The 14,356-nt window shown below is 41.2% G+C and overlaps 1 protein-coding gene across 1 annotated transcript in view; it reads left to right on the top strand.

Annotated features, from left to right (window-relative positions):
• Positions 1-13,814, top strand: part of LOC124282886 (contactin-like) — a 76,014-nt gene extending 62,200 nt beyond the window's left edge. The window contains 6 exon segments of the mRNA XM_046718919.1: positions 481-602; positions 1,488-1,674; positions 9,193-9,308; positions 11,148-11,230; positions 11,654-11,748; positions 12,645-13,814. Of these exon segments, the coding sequence (XP_046574875.1) occupies positions 481-602; positions 1,488-1,674; positions 9,193-9,308; positions 11,148-11,230; positions 11,654-11,748; positions 12,645-12,760 (719 nt within the window). The 3' untranslated portion in view covers positions 12,761-13,814.
• Positions 13,815-14,356: the final 542 nt, after the last annotated feature.

The following is a 14,356-nucleotide window of genomic DNA, read 5'->3' as shown; positions in this document are numbered from 1 at the left end:
CGTGTTCGATACAATGATAAACTATTAATTACGTATATTTAAGGATTCCTTAGACGGATAATTACTAATAAATATTTATTGATTTGATTATTTATACGATCTGGAAGATGACGATTTAATTTTTCTCATCTAATAAAAATAGGGTATTTTAGAAAACGTTTGTAATGTTATAGTCAAATCAAACTTTTATACTTTTTGTTTGGCCCGGAAATGTATCAGACAATAAAAGACATTGCCACAGAAGGAAACACTGTTTAAGGCAACATCGTGATATAAAATCCTCTGATTTGAGTGGTCGGCAGGGTAGCCTAGTGGTTAAAGCGTTCGCTCGTCACGCCGAAGATACGGGTTCGATTCCCCACATGGGTACAATGTGTGAAGCCCAGTTCTGTTGTGATATTGCTGAAATATTGCTAAATGCGGCGTAAACCTAAACTCACTCTTATGTGAGCGTCATTTATAATAAACGTGTTTTTCCAGTGCCTACAGCGACACCTTCCAATCTCAACGGCGACTCCTACAACGGAACAGCCATCATGGTGACATGGGACCCTGTGCCCGACACGCGGCTTGCAATGAAGGGAAGGGTGCAGGGATACCAGGTATGGTCAAATGGGAAGATCGGATAACGTTCGAATAAAGTTTACAAGATAAAACATTCATCTCTTTCGACGAATGTGCCATATTGTATTTCAACAGCTATCAACGTCAGATGCTGGGAATACTCGTAAATCCCTCTCATCCGTGTGGTCCTCTCATCCGACTGCTCTTTCTCCCCCTCATACTACTACTACGACTACTAATGCTGCAGGGGCGGTGAGGTAGCCTAGTGGTTAAAACGTTCACTCGTCACACCTAAGGCCCGGGTTCGATTCCTACATCCGTAAAATGTGTGAAGCCCATTTCTGGTGTCCCCCGCCGTGATATTGCTGGAACATTGCTAAAAGTGGCGTAAAACCATACTCGCTCATCCACTTCTGCTGCAGCAGCTTCTACTGCAACTTCTACTGCAACTACAACCATTATTACTACTAATACAACGTCAGGGGACACGGGTAGGCCAGGCTAAGTCCTCGCAATTCGCTGTGTAAAGTTGCGTCCCTTACGCTTGTCAGAAACGCACGGTCATGGGTTCGAATCCCAGATTCGACATTATCCTGTTTTATCGTATCCGTCAGTGCGTCAATTCGAGCTTATCTCTCACAACAGGCTGACATGGCGTAACTGAAATATGGTTCCAATTGTAGTTGGTCAAAATTCCTTCGCTCCTACGACAACTACTGCAAGAAAAATGTCAACGACGTACTTAGACGACGACGAGCAATATGAAAGGCGACTTCCGCTATTACGACTATCAATCAAGCGTTCTAATCACCTAAACGTATGCACACGGTCGATCAATTGACTGATAGGCATTGACGGTTACGAAACATGTATGTCCGAAACTGCAAAGTCACTGACGTCAGTGAAAACATTCACGTCTACAGATCAACTACTACATGGAGGGCGAGGAGGACCCAATTCTCCACTCCATCTCCCACTACGGCCAGCTTGACGGAGGGTTAGTCATCGGTCTGCAGCCAGACGGGGACTACTGGTTCAACGTCCAGGTATTCAATACCGCTGGACTTGGACCTCGAGGAGAGGAGTACCGCATCAGTACCTTCACTTCAGGTAAGAGTAACTCATTAGTACCTTCACTTCAGGTAAGAGTACCGCATCAGTACCTTCACTTCTGGTAGGAGTAGCTCATTAATACCCATTAGTACCTTCACTTCAGGTAAGAGTACCTCATTAGTACCTTAACTTCAGGTAGGAGTAGCTCATTAATATCTTCACTTCAGGTAGGAGTACCCCATTAGTACCCTTAATTCAGGTAAGAGTACCTCAGTACCTTCACTTCAGGTAAGAGTACGTTATCAGTACCTTCACTTCAGGTAGGAGTAGCTCATTAATACTCAGTAGTACCTTCACTTCAGGAAAGAGTACCTCATTAGTACCTTCACTTCAGGTAAGTGTACCTCATTAGTACCTTCACTTCAGGTAAGAGTACCTCATCAGTACCTTCACTTTAGGTAGGAGTAGCTCATTAATACTCATTAGTACCTTCACTTAAGATAAGAGGACCTCATTAGTACCTTCACTTTAGGTAAGAGTACCTCATTAGTACATTCACTTCAGGTAATAGTACCTCATTAGTACATTCACTTCAGGTAATAGTACCTCATCAGTACCTTCACTTCAGGTAGAAGTTCCTCATCAGTACCTTCACTTCAGGTAAAAGTACTTTATTAGTACCTTCAACTTCAGGTAAGAGTACCTCATAAGTACCTTCACTTCAGGTAAGAGTACCGCACCAGTACCTTCACTTCAGGTAAGAGTACTTTATTAGTACCTTCACTTCAGGTAAGAGTACCTCATTAGTACCTTCACTTCAGGTAAGAGTACCCCATTAGTACCCTCACTTCAGGTAAGATTACCTCATTAGTACCTTCACTTCAGGTAAGAGTACCTCATGAGTACCTTCACTTCAGGTAGGAGTAGCTCATTAATACTAATTAGTACCTTCACTTTAGGCAAGAGTACCTCATTAGTACCTTTACTTCAGGTAAGAGTGCCTCCAAATTGAGTACCTCCTCATCAGGTAAGATTACCTCATCAGTACCTTCACTTCAGGTAGGAGTACCTCATTAGTACCTTCACTTCAGGTAAGATTACCGCACCAGTACCTTCACTTCAGGTAAGAGTACTTTATTAGTACCTTCACTTCAGGTAAGAGTACCTCATTAGTACCTTCACTTCCAGGTAAGAGTACCCCATTAGTACCCCTCACTTCAGGTAAGATTACCTCATTAGTACCTTCACTTCCAGGTAAGAGTAACCCTCATGAGCACCTTCACTTCAGGTAGGAGTAGCTCATTAATACTAATTACCTCCACTTTAGAGGCAAGAGTACCTCATTAGTACCTTTACTTCAGGTAAGAGTACCTCTTTAGTACCCTCACTTCGGGTAAGATTACCTCATCAGTACCTTCACTTCAGGTAGGAGTACCTCATTAGTACCTTCACTTCCAGGTAAGAGTACCTTTTAGTACCTTCACTTCCAGGTAAGAGTACTTTATTAGTACCTTCACTTCAGGAAAGAGTACCCCACATTAGTACCTTAACTTCAGGTAAGAGTACCCCATTAGTACCCCACTCACCTCATCAGTACCTTCACTTCTAGGTAGAGTAGCTCATTAGTACCTTCATTTCATGTAGGTAAGATTACCCTCATTAGTACCTTCACTTCAGGTAAGAGTACCTCATTAGTACCTTCACTTCAGGTAAGTGTTACCTCATCAGTACCTTCACTTCAGGTAAGAGTTCTTTTATTAGTACTTAGGTAAGAGTACCTCATTAGCACCTTCACTTCAGGTAGGAGTAGCTCATTAATACTCATTAGTACCTTCACTTCAGGTAAGAGTACCTCATTAGTACCTTCACTTCAGGTAAGTGTTCCTCATTAGTACCTTCACTTCAGGTAAGAGTACCTCATCAGTACCTTCACTTCAGGTAGGAGTGCCTCATTAGTACCTTAATTCAGGTAAGAGTAACCCATTCGTACCCTTAATTCAGGTAAGAGTACCTCATTAGCACCTTCACTTCAGGTAAGAGTACCTCATTAGTACCTTCACTTCAGGTAATAATACCTCATCAGTACCTTCACTTCAGGTAGGAGTAGCTCATTAGTACCTTCACTTCTAGGTAGGAGTACCTAATCAGTACCTTCACTTCAGGTAAGAGTACTTTATTAGTACCTTCACTTCAGGTAAGAGTACCACATTAGTACCTTCACTTCAGGTAAGAGTACCCCATTAGTACCCTCACTTCAGGTAAGATTACCTCATTAGTACCTTCACTTCAGGTAAGAGTACCTCATGAGTACCTTCACTTCAGGTAGGAGTAGCTCATTAATACTAATTAGTACCTTCACTTTAGGCAAGAGTACCTCATTAGTACCTTTACTTCAGGTAAGTGTACCTCATTAGTACCTTCACTTCAGGTAAGAGTACCTCATCAGTACCTTCACTTCAGGTAGGAGTAGCTCATTAATACTCATTAGTACCTTCACTTCGTCCGAGTTGGCAGTAATAGGTCGGATATATTCACAACTTCACATGGCGTCAGACAAGGTTGTATGTTGAGTCCGGTATTGTTTATATCTTTTATAAATTATTAAGTAGAGGAAATGCAAAATAGTGGTATAAGGGGTATATTTGTCAAATCGGAACTGGACGACATTTTACTGCTGCTGTTTGCCGATGATGTCACCTTGGTAGATGATTCTGTCGTAGGGCTTCAGTGAAAATTTCCTACATAAATATTGTTTGAACTGGGGTCTGGAGGTGAATTTAGATAAGTCTCAAATTATTGTTTTTAGAAATGGTGGCTATCTTAGAAGTACAGAGAAATGGTTTATGATGGTCAGGAAATGGAAGTTGTTAGCTATTATAAGTATTTGGGTGTCATATTTTCCGCAAGGCTAGTATGGTCTAAAGCTTGTGAAACTCTGTCGTTAACAGCAATGAAAGCGAGCTTTCCTGTCAAACAAATTTTGATAAAGTATGACGCACCTCATGAAATGGCTAAGAACATATTTGACACGGAAATAGCACCTAGTTTGCTTTATGGCGCTGAAATGTGGGGATATACATATAGAGCAGATATTAAGCTGAAAGCTACAGGGCACGTTCTTCAAGAAGTATCTAGGTTTAGGAAAATTTGTGGCTACAAAGCTGTGTTAGGGGAGCTGGGCAGATATCAAATGGCTGTTAATTATTTTAGTCGTTGTATCAGGTACTGGTGTAGACTCGTGACAATGAGTAGCCATTGGTATCCCTCGAGCTTGTTATGAAATGCTTAATGTCTCTGACGAAAAATGGAAATGTTAACTGGGTTTCTCATGTTCCTTCACTGTTGTTTAAATTTGGATTTTCTTTGTGTGGGATTACACTATTGGTAGTAGTTCTTTCTCTTAGAGTTTATTCATCGTACAAGTCAGTTTTGGAAACAGAAGTATATATAGCACTGCGTTGTACACTAATAGAGACTTGAGGCGTATTTTAGTTGCTTATCTAAAATTGTGTGGCCAACAGTTGCACGTTTCAATAAAGACAATTAGTACCTTCACTTCAGGCAAGAGTACCTCATTAGTACCTTTACTTCAAGGTAAGATTACCTCATCAGTACCTTCACTTCAGGTAGTAGAGTACCTCATTAGTACCTTCACTTCAGGTAAGATTACTTTCATTAGTACCTTCACTTCAGGTAAGAGTACCTCATTAGTACCTTCACTTCTGGTAAGAGTGGCTCATTAATGCCATTAGTACCTTCACTTCAGGTTAGAGTACCTCATTGGTACCTTAACTCAGGTAGGTAGGAGTAGCTCATTAATATCTTCACTTCAGGTAGGATTACCCCATTAGTACCCTTAATTCAGGTAAAAGTACCTCAGTACCTTCACTTCAGGTAAGAGTACGTTATCAGTACCTTCACTTCAGGTAAGAGTAGCTCATTAATACTCTCTAGGACCTTCACTTCAGGAAAGAGTACCTCATTTAGTACCTTCACTTCAGGTAAGTGTACCTCATTAGTACCTTCACTTCAGGTAAGAATACCTCATCAGTACCTTCACTTCAGGTAGGAGTGGCTCATTAGTACCTTCACTTCAGGTAGAGTACCTAATCAGTACCTTCACTTCCAGGTAAGAGTACTTTTATTAGTACCTTCACTTCAGGTAAGAGTACCTCATTAGTACCTTCACTTCAGGTAAGAGTACCCCATTAGTACCCTCACTTCAGGTAAGATTACCTCATTAGTACCTTCACTTCAGGTAAGAGTACCTCATGAGTACCTTCACTTCAGGTAGGAGTAGCTCATTAATACTAATTAGTACCTTCACTTTAGGCAAGAGTACCTCATTAGTACCTTTACTTCAGGTAAGAGTACCTCATCAGTACCTTCACTTCAGGTAAGAGTACTTTATTAGTACCTTCACTTCAGGTAAGAGTACCTCATAAGTACCTTCACTTCAGGTAAGAGTACCGCACCAGTACCTTCACTTCAGGTAAGAGTACTTTATTAGTACCTTCACTTCAGGTAGGAGTAGCTCATTAATACTAATTAGTACCTTCACTTTAGGCAAGAGTACCTCATTAGTACCTTTACTTCAGGTAAGAGTACCTCTTTAGTACCCTCACTTCGGGTAAGATTACCTCATCAGTACCTTCACTTCAGGTAGGAGTACCTCATTAGTACCTTCACTTCAGGTAAGAGTACTTTATTAGTACCTTCACTTCAGGTAAGAGTACCTCATTAGTACCTTCACTTCAGGTTAGAGTACCCCATTAGTACCCTCACTTCAGGTAAGATTACCTCATCAGTACCTTCACTTCAGGCAAGAGTACCTCATTAGTACCTTCACTTCAGGTTAGAGTACCCCTATTAGTACCCTCACTTCAGGTAAGATTACCTCATCAGTACCTTCACTTCAGGTAGGAGTAGCTCATTAGTACCTTCACTTCAGGTAAGTGTTCCTCATCAGTACCTTCACTTCAGGTAAGAGTTCTTTACTAGTACTTTCCCTTCAGGTAAGAGTACCTCATTAGTACCTTCACTTCAGGTAGGAGTAGCTCATTAATACTCATTAGTACCTTTACTTCAGGTAAGAGTACCTCATTAGTACCTTCACTTCAGGTAAGTGTTCCTCATTAGTACCTTCACTTCAGGTAAGAGTACCTCATCAGTACCTTCACTTCAGGTAGGAGTGCCTCATTAGTACCTTAATTCAGGTAAGAGTACCCCATTCGTACCCTTAATTCAGGTAAGAGTACCTCATTAGCACCTTCACTTCAGGTAAGAGTACCTCATTAGTACCTTCACTTCAGGTAATAATGCCTCATCAGTACCTTCACTTCAGGTAGAGAGTACCTAATCAGTACCTTCACTTCAGGGTAAGAGTGTTTTATTAGTACCTTAACTTCAGGTAAGAGTACCTCATTAGTACCTTCACTTCAGGTAAGAGTACCCCATTAGTACCCTCACTTCAGGTAAGATTACCTCATTAGTACCTTCACTTCAGGTAAGAGTACCTCATGAGTACCTTCACTTCAGGTAGGAGTAGCTCATTAATACTAATTAGTACCTTCACTTTAGGCAAGAGTACCTCATTAGTACCTTTACTTCAGGTAAGTGTACCTCATTAGTACCTTCACTTCAGGTAAGAGTACCTCATCAGTACCTTCACTTCAGGTAGGAGTAGCTCATTAATACTCATTAGTACCTTCACTTCGTCCGAGTTGGCAGTAATAGGTCGGATATATTCACAACTTCACATGGCGTCAGACAAGGTTGTATGTTGAGTCCGGTATTGTTTATATCTTTTATAAATGAGTAAGTAGAGGAAATGCAAAATAGTGGTATAAGGGGTATATTTGTCAAATCGGAACTGGACGACATTTTACTGCTGCTGTTTGCCGATGATGTCACCTTGGTAGATGATTATGTCGTAGGGCTTCAGTGAAAATTAGATTTCCTACATAAATATTGTTTGAACTGGGGTCTGGAGGTGAATTTAGATAAGTCTCAAATTATTGTTTTTAGAAATGGTGGCTATCTTAGAAGTACAGAGAAATAGTTTATGATGGTCAGGAAATGAAAGTTGTTAGCTATTATAAGTATTTGGGTGTCATATTTTCCTCAAGGCTAGTATGGTCTAAAGCTTGTGAAACTCTGTCGTTAACAGCAATGAAAGCGAGCTTTCCTGTCAAACAAATGTTGATAAAGTATGACGCACCTCATGAAATGGCTAAGAACATATTTGACACGAAAATAGCACCTAGTTTGCTTTATGGCGCTGAAATGTGGGGATATACATATAGAGCAGATATTGAAAAGCTACAGGGCTCGTTCTTCAAGAAGTATCTAGGTTTAGGAAAATTTGTGGCTACAAAAGCTGTGTTAGGGGAGTTGGGCAGATATCAAATGGCTGTTAATTATTTTAGTCGTTGTATCAGGTACTGGTGTAGACTCGTGAGAATGAGTAGCCATTGGTATCCTCGAGCTTGTTATGAAATGCTTAATGTCTCTGACGAAAATGGAAATGTTAACTGGGTTTCTCATGTTCCTTCACTGTTGTTTAAATTTGGATTTTCTTTTGTGTGGATTACACAAGACTTTGGCGACGGAGATGTATTTATGATAACGTGTAAGCAACGCTGCAAGGATATCTGTTTCCAAACTTGGAGCAGTGATATTGGTAGTAGTTCTTTTCTTAAAGTTTATTCATCGTACAAGTCAGTTTTGGAAACAGAAGTATATATAACTGCGTTGTACACTAATAGAGACTTGAGGCGTATTTTATGTAAATTTCGTTGCTTATCGCACAAATTGGGTGTCCAACAGTTGCGTTTCAATAAAGACAATGTCGATAATACTATAGTAATATGTATCAAGTGTCATTTAGATGTCGTAGAAGACGAATACCACTTTTTATTAGTATGTCCTTATTACCATACAAGTCGGATGCAGTTTATACCTGAATATTATCATATACATCCATCTGTCTTTAAGTTTAAGCAGTTGTTATGCACCAAAAATGTGAATGTTATTAAAAGTCTAGCAATCTATCTGAAGAGAAATCTACCTGTTTGACTGCTATATATTGCTATATCACTTCAGGTAAGAGTACCTCATTAATTCCCTTACTTCAGGTAAGAGTACGGCATCAGTACCTTCACTTCAGGTAAGAGTACCTCATCAGTAACTTCACTTCAGGTTGGAGTACCTCATCAGTACCTTCACTTCAGGTAAGAGTACCGCATCAGTACCTTCACTTCAGGTAGGTGTACTTCATTAGTACCTTCTCTTCAGGTAGGAGTACTTCATTAGTACCTTCTCTTCAGGTAGGTGTAGATCATTAGTACCTTTACTTCAGGTAGGAGTACTTCATTAGTACCTTCACTTCAGGTAGGTGTACTTCATTAGTACCTTCACTTCAGGTAAGAGTACATCATTAGTACCTTCACTTCAGGTAGGTGTACCACATGTACATTGATACTTACCTGTGGTGACATAGATGTAACTGTCGTTACCCTTTTCTTCTAAGTGTTCTGCTGGATGTTCCACATTGTCGTGTTTGTTTTCTGACAGCGCCGTTTCTATACCCGAGATACGTTGAGATCCGCTCCCACACCTTCGACAGCGTGTACGTCGCCTGGCAGGGCGTCAGCACAGGACTCGCCGAGGAGACTCTGCTAGGATATAAGGTAAGAAAAGATAATAAAAATAATAATAAAAATGATAGTGATGATATTCCAGCTTTATGTCGGTGGTTTGCAAACCAGACAATCCAGTGATTGACGTCACAAGGATCGATATACAATGCCATCCGGTAGTTCCGCGCACCTAAGCACATCGATCGCAACACGGCAACTAACATCTCTTATTTTTGTGGTTTACGTGACTAAACATGAACCTATTTACCTAGAAATATAGGTTTTATTGACGACTATAAGATTCTAACGTTGCATTATGCCATACGGTTGACCCTCCCGCCGTTCTGACGACATCGCTTGCTATCCGGTAATTCTGCGCAGCAACTGATGCGCATAACATCCAGCTGGAGATCCGAAGTATGGAAGCGTATTAGAGCCAGATAATTTTCAAAAATCACTTTATCAATGTAAGGAAGAGTGTTTCATATTAAATCCAATTATGAATAATGAAGAAAAGGTTTAAAAGTCTGAAGAAAAAGAATTTTCATATAACTGTCAATTTATCTGTCAATTACTGTTATATACTTACCTTTAGTGATTAAAAGCCAGTCCCTTGTAGAAATGTCCCGATTTCAAGCGTAAATGTGGTAGCAGACGATGTTTGCCTTCAATAATGAAGTACGCTATTGCTGCGCAGAATTACCGGACGCGCGGACTCTCGTTGGTACTCAAAACGGATACGATACCTTGCATCAGTGCTGATGATATACTAACCTGGTCAATCTACCAGTGTCTGTCTCACGTGATCAACATCATTAGACAGGTTCACTCCCAAAAGACAGACCTCCCACAAGACAGACTCAGTGAATACACTAATTAGCTGAGCCATGCTGTCCACCCCTATTTAATTAATGACCTGACCCAGAGTCACCACAGAGTATAGTAACAAGCAATCGCCATGTGATGGCTGAGGAATGTGTATTTGTGTCACTTAAACGTGCCAAAAACGGCCAGGAATATGCGTCGTAATCTTAGCTTATGATCCAAACTGGGAGACATGCTGTTCCCTCAGTAAACTGACCGAAATACTGTTTTATCGGCGTAAAGACCCAAAGGTAACTCAGTCAGTCACCTATGAATTTGAGTGAGTGAGTTTTGAAAATCAAGCCGTTACAGAGGCAGCTTGATTTGTGAGAAACGCCTGAAGCGATATGAGTCTCAGACATTTACCTCTGTGGCGAAAGCCACGTGTACTGCTGACGACCTGGGCTTCGTTCCTCAAAGCGACCGTAGCGCTACGACTGTCGTAAGTCTATGTTAAAGTATGGGAGTTACGGACGCATTAGGGTTATGATCGATTTGAGGAACGCGGCCCTGGAAACGTAATGAAGATGAGTCAGTATTCGAAGCCACATTCCCAGGTTTCATTCACACTGAGGGACACAAACTCTTCAAAAGCAAATTCCAGTCGTTTTATCATCCAAAATGGTGGGAAGAATGTTATGGCAGTAATGTTTATGTAAATTAGTATGTCATAAGAAAACGAAGCTGACGACGGTGACGTTAACAGCGCACGCTGCATGCGGTTACTGTTGCGAACGCTTGTTTGACCACGCTTCGTAAATGAACTGCTGTCATCATCAGAGACTGGCCAGTGATCGTATCTATTACTGGAATTAAAGGAGAGGGGCTGATAGAGGCTGTTATTGCAGGCCTGATAGATGCAATTATTGCAAGCATAAAGATCAATGGCATGGTTGCAGGCCTTCCAATCAAACATTTGTAATTTGCCCATAATTGCACATTGCCTCGCCCGACTCGACAGATGCATATCGGTATATGACAAGCTGTAAACATTGACTGGAGTATTGATGGCTATTCTGTTCTCAGATGCGATATTGGGAGTCTTCGGAGAACATCCTTACGGCCAAGGACGCTACAACGCTCGGGAAGGAGACCCACGGTATCATTAGGTAGCTGATCCAGGGAAGATAACTAAGGGGGATGAAAGAGAGATGTTGCACGTTTCCATCGAACGTGGTCAAGACAGAAAGAGATTTTTGGTTTTTGCTTTATTTCTTTTTTAAATATTTTTTGTTATGGGCATTGTTTTAATCTAAGGACAACACTGTTGCTAAGAATAGTTGAAATTGTATTCACGAAATTATTTGGCTATCGGTTTGACAGATTATCACTTACATCGTTTGCTTTTCACATCCATAATATCGCACCCCCTAAAATCACTCATGTTTTCATATCAGAGTTATAGGGGCTCTTATCATGCGAGATGGTTTTGTTAAGTCTGCACTCTTTGTCTGTTTTTAGCAAAAACAACAACCTTCAATCCGAAAGACTGGTTTGTTTTTGCCCCTTAATGACGTTTCTCATTTTGACAGAGGTATCAAGAAGGGCATAATCTACCGACTGCGGGTCTTAGCATACAACTGGGGAGGAGATGGCAAGAAGAGTCCACCAGTTTTCTTCACCTTAGGTAAGATCATAAAATGATTTCATTCTTACCGCTGTTCAGCATTCTCTTGATCTTAACTCACCTAACAGATCTACAGTAAGGCAGGGCATGTAGCCTTCTTTGTCGAACACCTGGTGTCCTGATGTTCAGTGAGCCATTCAGTTTCACCAATGTTTACTCTTGCGCCCATTGTTTAAGCGAATAATCGTGACTTGTTATGCTCTTGCGTTACACATCCCCCCACCCACCCCACGCACCCACCCTTCTTGCCCGAAAAGAATTCCCCGAGGAACATTTCCCCCAACCTTTGGACTTCATCATTTATGCACCCTTTCTAAATCCTGGATCGCCTCTGCATGTGCTTCTGAAACCCGTGAAGATCAACCTGTGTTTGTCATAAGAGGCGACTAACGAACGGGATCGGGGTTCACTGACGTGGTTGACACATGTCATCGTATCCAATCGTATCCCCATTCGCTCATGCTGTTGATCACTGGATTGTCTGGTCCAGACTCGATTATTTACAGACCGCGGCTATATGTTACTGAGTGCGGCGTTAAGCAACCAACCATGGGCTTCTGAAGACCCTTTCTATTCCCGACCGTCCTTAGTGAGGAAACAACTGAAGCACTGTTTGTAGTAACCGATTAAAAGGACTGCAGGTTTTACTTGGAGCATACATTCCCTTTATATGTCACTGGGTTCATAATGTTCCCGACAAGAGGAGGCTATCTATGCCAGACGCAAGGGGGAACTCAGTTCTAGTGGTCAGGCTTAGTACATTGGTTGACCGCGCGTTATCGTATCACCAGCGGATATTTCAGATATCAATCACAAGCTTTTCTGGTTTAGGCTGAAACAAATATAGTAGTATTACGGGAGTGCGGAGTAAAACAACATTGCATTTTTTTTTTCAGAGGGCCAGGTGAGGTACGACCCCACGACGAGTATCATTATGGCCTCTGGCAGTCACGTGTTACCATCCATTGCATGTCTTGTGGTCTCCGCTGTGTTCTTAATCAGTTGGAATTAGTCACCTTCATCATTGGGATATAGACACCTTCATCATTGGGATACACACACCTTCATCAGTTGGAATTTACACACCTCGGTCAAACGACCCATGATGAAAACAACGGCAGAACAAGGACACCTACTGACAAGAGTATACGTGTCAGTAGAATGTGCCAGAGTAAGGGTGTTTACAAAGATGCATCTGAAGCAGTGGTGTCTTGTCTGTGCTGCAATAAAAGATTGTGGCATTGCAAAAGGACCGTTAGAACATTACACAGTGTCTAACAATATGCCTATCACCAGAGGGCGCCAAGCAATGCTACAGCGTTCATCTCCGCGCCGGAAGTGTAAAAAGAAGTACAGTGTGGACACTGTGTATTCCGGCAGTGCTACCAACGGGGCGCTGGGAAAAGCGGACAGTGACCCTTCTGACTGCATAAACAGCGCAGGGTTAATGTGTTCGTTGATGTCGCCGCTTCCAGCTTATCCTGCGTCAGTGTAATTCACCACCAACATTTGCTAAAGACCGATATAGTTATCTTTAGTCAAAGGCGTAGTCCTCAGCAAATGTAGTATATTGATGAGCTTTGCGCTCCCAATACACGTGTTCCAGCGGACAATGTGTAACATTACCCTACTAACCATCATCGATAACGTGCTGTATCAATATAAATAAGTCATATGGTCCAGCTTACAGAGGTACTAATACATTTTGTATTCAGGCGATGGAATATATTTTCTTACAGTGTATATTTTCATAGTTGTATGTTATGAATGTTATTTTAATTTAGATTGCTGTTTCAATAGCAGGTGTTTTGTCATAATAGCCTAGTTTTGCTTTTACTTACAACTTTTATTTTTATTGCCCTTATGTATATTTTGCAAAGTAGTCCCATGGGTGTAATGATAATGACTGTAGTGAATTGAGGCATCTCAATGGGGCAAAAGTGATGTGGGTGGCAATTATCTGCCAGTGATGTTGTATGGCACAGTTTCTTGATTGGATCCCTCAGGATCCTGCAGTTCTGGATGGGCGGAGTGAAGCCTTTTATAAATAAAACAATTTAGAATCATTGCAGTTGTCACTTATTTCCCTGTAGACAGACAAGTGTGTTATATCAGAAAACGCTCTATGGGGAAAGGTTAAATAATTCATAGATCCATATATTTGAATAATTACACAAGTAGGTTGCGAACTGAATGTGGTATTGGCTTTGTAGTTTGCGGAGCAGATCGACCTATTGGCAATGTTGAATTTTGCAGTTGTGATTATCAACACATTATCAGTAAAGGTTATTATATGGACATAGACCCGTAAAGATCCGGGTTAAAATTGGTGTTCTTTAACCAAGGCTTGTCGTTTGAGAAGACCAACGGCATCGGGTGTTTAGGCTCGGTGACTTTGTTGGTGCATGTCATCGTATTCCAATTGCAGAATATTACAGTCCGGCGTATAAGAAATATGGACATGTTCTGAAGTTGTGCCATGAGCTGGAATCCGCGATTCCTCTTGACAATGACTCTGTGTCTGTCAAAGCATCGAACCATGGCCAAAGGTCTTACCAGAGTCGTGGATATCTGGGACTTTTGTCCCTCACTAAGTATGATGTGGATT

The sequence above is a fragment of the Haliotis rubra genome, unplaced genomic scaffold, assembly GCF_003918875.1.
Source record: "Haliotis rubra isolate DU_JTF1 unplaced genomic scaffold, ASM391887v1 Scf306, whole genome shotgun sequence".
In the NCBI taxonomy this organism is placed as follows: Eukaryota; Metazoa; Mollusca; class Gastropoda; order Lepetellida; family Haliotidae; genus Haliotis; species Haliotis rubra.
Note: the sequence above shows the minus strand (reverse complement) of the source record. Positions and strands in the feature narration are given on the sequence as shown.